The sequence below is a fragment of the Opisthocomus hoazin genome, chromosome 4 (assembly GCF_030867145.1).
Source record: "Opisthocomus hoazin isolate bOpiHoa1 chromosome 4, bOpiHoa1.hap1, whole genome shotgun sequence".
NCBI lineage: Eukaryota > Metazoa > Chordata > Aves > Opisthocomiformes > Opisthocomidae > Opisthocomus > Opisthocomus hoazin.
The window spans coordinates 52045157-52051156 of record NC_134417.1 but is presented as its reverse complement, the minus strand read 5'-3'; the positions used below and the strand labels follow the sequence as shown (position 1 = coordinate 52051156).

The 6000-nt window shown below is 48.4% G+C and overlaps 1 protein-coding gene across 2 annotated transcripts in view; it reads left to right on the top strand.

Annotated features, from left to right (window-relative positions):
- The first annotated feature begins 494 nt into the window (after positions 1-494).
- Positions 495-6000, top strand: part of LOC104333311 (ubiquitin-conjugating enzyme E2 E2) — a 219259-nt gene continuing 213753 nt past the window's right edge. The window contains exons 1-2 of one of the 2 annotated variants that reach the window (XM_075417432.1): positions 495-685; positions 4924-5107. In XM_075417432.1, the coding sequence (XP_075273547.1) occupies positions 4932-5107 (176 nt within the window). In that variant the 5' untranslated portion in view covers positions 495-685; positions 4924-4931. Of the gene's footprint in view, positions 686-4918; positions 5108-6000 lie in introns of both variants that reach the window. The other variant, XM_075417431.1, reaches the window with a different exon arrangement.

The following is a 6000-nucleotide window of genomic DNA, read 5'->3' as shown; positions in this document are numbered from 1 at the left end:
CGCGCTACCGCGGGAGGGGGAGAGGGCCGGGTGCCCCCGCCGCCAGCCCCGACCCCCGGCGGGGCGCCCGCTCCCCCATCCCCTCACGCCTCCTTCCTGCTCGGCCCCGCTGGCCCCGCCCCCCCCCCGCTCTTCCCTTTAACGCGCGCTCCCGCCGGCGGCTCTTCCCCCGCCCCCCGCCCCGGCCCGGCGGCGCGCGGCCTCCAACAGGCCCCGCGGGCGCGCGCCCGCGCCCCATCCCCGCCCCCTCGCCGAAACCGCGCGAGCGCGCGCGCCACCCCGCCCCTCCCTCGGCGGACCGCGAGCGCCCGGGCTAATTGGCTGGCTGGCGAGAGCGCGCGCGGCGCCGGCCGGGCGGGCGGGGGCGCGCTCGCGCGCGTAGGAGTCGGCGACGGGGGCGCGCGCGCGCGCGCGGCAGCGGCTTCACTTCTCCTCGGGCAGCGGGGGCAGGAGCGGCGGCGGGAGGAGCAGCAGCAGCGGCCGCCGCCCGGGAGAGGGGCGAAGCGGGGAAGCAGGCGGGGGGCGAGGGGCGCCGGGGAGCGGGCTCATGACTCGGTGAGCGGCTGCGGCCCCTGTCCAGCCCCGCGCCTGGCCGGAGTCGGGGCGACCGCGTCGGATTGTCCCGCAGCCCGTGCCCGGCGCCGGCGAGAGAGAGAGGGAGACGGAGACTGGCGCTCGCCCGCAGGTAGCGGCCCCCCCCGTGCCCCCCGTCCCCGCCGCGCTTACACCTCTGCCCTGGCTTCGGCCCCCCCCCCCCCCCCCCCCGTCCCTCGCCATCCCTCCCTCACGGCGAAACCCCCCCGTTTAACTGCGACGCTCGGTCGGTCTCTATCCTCCATCTCCCTTCCCCCCGCACCCCTGGGCGCTTCCCGGTACCCCCCGCCTCCGCCATCCCCGGCCGTGCCCTTTCTTAGCACCAGTCCCGTCCGCCGCCCCCCGCCCCCGCCGCGGCATCTCAGCCGCCGCTGCCCCCCGGCTCCATCCCTCCATCCGCCCTCCGGTCCCTGCTCCAGCCTCCGTTGCTCCGCGGCACCCCCGCACCCCTTCAGCAACTCTTCCGTGTCCATTCGTCCTGCTTGCCCCGCCGCGGGCGGCACCGGCGCCCGCCCCCGCTCCGTTCCCCCGCGCCCATCGCCTGGTCCCCGCCGCACTCGCTCCGGCCCCGGGGTGCCCGCTGCCCCCCCCTGCGGGCTGCAGCCTCCCCGCACTACCCCGCCGCAGCGGTGGGCACCCCGGGCCGGAGCCCTCGGGAGGGGCATTACCGCCCCCACCCCCCCGCCGTTCCCTCGTGTGCCCCCGACGTCTTCCTCTCGCAGTCTCCTTCTCCTCCTTTCCCCGGCTGTCTCCTACTCCTGCCCGCCCGAGGGGGTGCGTGTGGCGTTTGGGGGTGCCCGCCCCCCATCCCTCCCGGCCGGGCCCTCCGGGTGCCCCTCTCGGAGGGGGACCCTGCCCAGCCCCAGCCGGGCTCCTTCCGCGTCCCCCCCGGCCCTGTCGTGGTCCTTGTGCCCTTTACGGTTTCTAATGAAGATGAAGTGAGGCGGCTGCTGCTGTTGCTGCTCGCCGCGGACCCTGCAGAAATATTCAATTTATCTTGGCTTATAGCAAATTAAGACCGCTTTAGAAAGACATCATCACTAGCTCTGCCGCCCTTGGGACCCGTCTGCACATTGCCAGGATCTCTTTCCCTGACTGCTGGATATTTTTTTTTTTTTTTTTTTTGAGGAGAGGTGGTGGTTGTTTTTTTTCTGTTGTGTTTATTTGTTTTTATTTTTTTTTTCTTTTGAGGAGGGAGGGGAAGGTGCCAGTGGATGTATAGGACAGAAACAGCATCTTTCGGACACTCTTCACTTCGTATTGATAGTTGTAGTTACACTTGTAATCTGTGTCTCTGCTGAATCATCTCACGTTAAGGGAGAGACTTCCAAGTCCCCTTTCACTCCTCCCTCTGTCCCCTCTGCTAATTTTTCTCGGCACAGCAGTGGGGAGGTTGGCAACCCTTGGCTGAATGCAGAATAGCCTGGCGGCCGGGACCTGGACGTGTGAGTCTTTTCTCTCACTCCCTGTGACAGTTGCACACGCACTGATGGCTGTCCAGATTCAAGGAGTATCTTGTATTTCTCTCTCTCTTTGTGGCAGTAGAATGTTTTCCTAACGGTGTCATCCCCTCGGTTGACTGTTTTTTTTTCCGTTCTCTTATTTGTTTATGTGTGTGTGCTTGTCTTTTGAGTTTGACCATGTTTGAAGTGTCTGACTCCAGGCCCTTTAAAACCCACTTTTACCGCGATATTGAGCATCCCTCGAGCTATGCAACATTCCTAAACTTGCAGATATCATGAGGAGGGGTTATGGAAGGAAAAGAAGGGGGGGTGGGGTGGACAGAGAGAGAAGGAGAGAGGAAAAAAACCCCGAGAAACTAGCCAGACATCAAATGACAGATTTAAGCATTTTCCTGTTGTAAATGCTGGCATTACAGGTTACAGTAATTATATGCTCTGGGCTACTGTTACAGTGTTTGTCTGCTGGATAGTAACCTGAACTTATGAAGTGAATACAGTTGGTTTTTGGATAATAGTAGTATTTATAGCCAACATTATTCGCAGCAGATGTCCTGTGCATATAGGCTTTATTAAATATGCTTTTAACTTTTTGGCCTGCAGTGTTAAAGCACATGTACATTGTGAAGAGAATTTTTCTCTTTAAAATTAGATGTATTAGGGAAAGATCATAACTAAAATCTAGAGTAAATAAAGGCCATCTAAACTGTTATAAAAAAAAAGATGAGATTGTATTTTAGCTGTATTTAGAAGCAAAGAAAATGAGTACCTACTATCCAAATTGCATTATAGTTATTAAATGCATATTTTGACTTGTCAGAATATGATACTTTTGTGTTTCATTACCTCTAAATCTTCTGTTGCTTTTATCTTAAAATCTGACAACCAGGATGTAAATATCTAAACAATATCCTGTGTAAATATATGAATTATGTTAAATATATTGTTGTAGCTGTACCGTAGGAAAAATCATTCTCTAAGAATGAAGAATTTTTGTATTTTAATTTTAGGATGCAAACTATGCATGATTTCAGTTACTTCAATGAGCAGGCTAGGTGTTGTGTTTTTATATAAATGTATACATGAAAATATATTTATAGAATATTCTTCTCCATAATAAAATCCAAAATGTAGTTTAGGCTGATTAAGGAAAACCTAGTCCCATATCCGTCACTTGCTTTTCTTGTAGCATCTAAACATTTTGACGGGATGCCATACTTCCAGATTTCCTTTTCAGTATAGCTCTGTAAACTAGAAAAAAATGATCCAGTTCCTCCTGAAGTTAGTTGGATTGTGTCAATAGTGCCTGAAAAGATTAGTTCTTCCACTCCATGGTGTGTACAGTTTGATAGAAGTAGATCTTGGTAAGGCTTTTGCACAATAGGAGTAAATTTGTTTTCTTTCATGCAGCTATAACTAGAACAACTTATGGCCTTTTTAAAAAGCATCCTTTTCAGCATAACCCCGTTGGCATTGATGTTACTTTGCTTTTCCATTCCTGTCTCTTTCCATAAATATGTGCAGGGAGATGAACTTTGTTTAATCCACTGAATGAGCATTGCTGAATCTGAGCCTGCAATCTCGTTATTCTCCCTTGAGAGAGTATTAAAGCATAGAATAGGCAAGGTGCATAGTTCTGTTCTGAATTGTGATGGTGTCTGTACATAGGTGAGAGGAAAAGCAAGTCGAAGTTCACAGCAGTTTAAAACTCTTTGTGTATGAAAGAGCAAATTCTTGATTCAGACAGATTCGATCAGAAAACCACCCAGATAAATGGGGACTATGTGGGTGTAAGCAAGTAATGTTTGGCCCCGTGTGCTTTGAAGGTGGTTCTTTTATTAAAATCTCTAGAGGAGGGTATATAAAATATGTATATAAACTGCAGGTTTGGAGAAAGACCTTCTGGGTTTGGTTTTGTTTTGTTTTTTTTTTTTGTAAAATTTTCTGAGAGTCATTGTCACCATATATGCTAATTCAGTGAGAGTTTTTCATGGACATCTGCCCTTCATTAGAACAGTTTGAGAAGTCGTGACAGCTGTAACAGCGGTCTTGTAATTCCTCATCTGTCGACATATTGTTATACTATTTAAAATAAAGGAAGAAATGAAAATAGCTAACTAGTGTCAGAAGTGTGCAAATAAAGCATTGACTTGACTTCTGAAATATACTGAGATTTCTTGTCGCTCGTGTTGTGTAACAGCTTTGTTGCCTCATGTTGCCTGAACAGAATTTGTCAGGAAAAAACTTCCTTGTACCCTCTACCAGTGTGCTTACTGCTCTAGAAGTGTACCATTTTAGTAAATACAGTCCTGTCTTGGTGCCTGTTGGTTCTGTGAACGTTTCCATCGAGCATGCCAAGATGTGGATTTTGTAATGTGGAAACCCACATTGTAGACTTGGAATGAGCCCACAGATTTATTTCATATGGGATAGCAGAGAGTCTTAAGATAGTAATAGCTCTCAGTTTTTAACAGACAGTCGTAGATGTGAACCGGTGGCATAGCGATGAGATAGCTAACTGGTGATATTGCCCAGCGGCTGAAAAATACCATCCACAGTCAGTGGTATTATACTTGCAGAATTATGTTTCCTGCTTAACTACAATAACTTATGCTTTTCCTATATGTAAGGGTTTATTATTTATTTGTTATGGGGTTTAATGTGACCAACTCCTGAATTATTGTTGAGAGGCTTCTCGCAAAACTCTCCAGTACTAAGATTACTGAAGTACTGTAACACAAGCATTGTGTGTTAAGACAAAGACCTGAATCTCATGTGTTACTTCCTTAAGGCATGTAAGAAATACTGCTGGATAGTTTTTTTCTGAAAAAGCTAACTTTTGTTGTTTGTTCGTTTTTGTGCAGTGCAGCATCTGCCATGTCTACAGAGGGGCAGAGAGTTGATGATAGTCCAAGCACTAGCGGAGGCAGCTCTGATGGAGATCAGCGTGAAGGTGTTCAGCAGGAACAAGAAAGGGAGCAAGTTCAACCCAAGAAAAAAGAGGGCAAAATATCAAGCAAAACAGCTGCTAAACTGTCAACTAGTGCTAAAAGGTAAGGTGTTCTTCTGGCTGTTTATTTTCCTTTCTGTTTTTTTCAGTTGACTGTCAGATGTATGTATTGACTCAGTATATGAATTTTCTTATTGTTTTATTATAACACTACTATGTCAGTGTAATAGCCTTTTGAGACTGGTCACAGTAATGAGACCTGTATACTTTTTTCCTTTCTTTGACAGATTGGCTCTTTCACATGGTTTTAATAGTAGCTTGCCTGATAAAAGCTGACATTTTTTTATTGCTAGTAAAACTCAAGACAGTTTTGTAGCCTTATAAAATATATCTCTGTATGTGTATGTATGACTGATGTTGAAACTTGTCAGTGTAACTTACAGTTAATTAACCATAAACGTTTCAGACAGTTCAGTAACTCAGCATGTTAGGGCTACCGTAATACCTATTGCTTTAAAGTGCTGCGTTTCCTTTTCCCAGATGGTCAGGTCAAAAATGTTTGAGTGAACAACAAAAGCATGTTGGTTTCATTACTTTAAACTGTGGTCTGTTGTAATACCAATTTCTTTTCCTCCTCTTTTCTGCTTGAGAGGAAAGGTGGGTTTGTAGAATAGCTATTTAAATTATTCTATGCTATCCTGTCAGTCTCCAGATAACCATTCTCTTGCTTGGACCAGACAGAAGGAATTTACAGCTTAGTGTTGCTCCATTAGTACACGCAGAGGTGTTAGTCTAGGCAACAGAATTCAAATGGGATTATAGTGATTGAAGTTAAAAAACACTTTCAAAGTAATCTGACAAGAGACCAATTCTGCAGACTGTCCTTACTCAGAATTACCAGATCCTGTTTCTTTGCTAATTCAAGGCTGTGTAAACTGCAAGAAAAACCACTGTAGTTGTGCCACTATGGTGCTGTGGTACGGGAGAAGCAGCAAG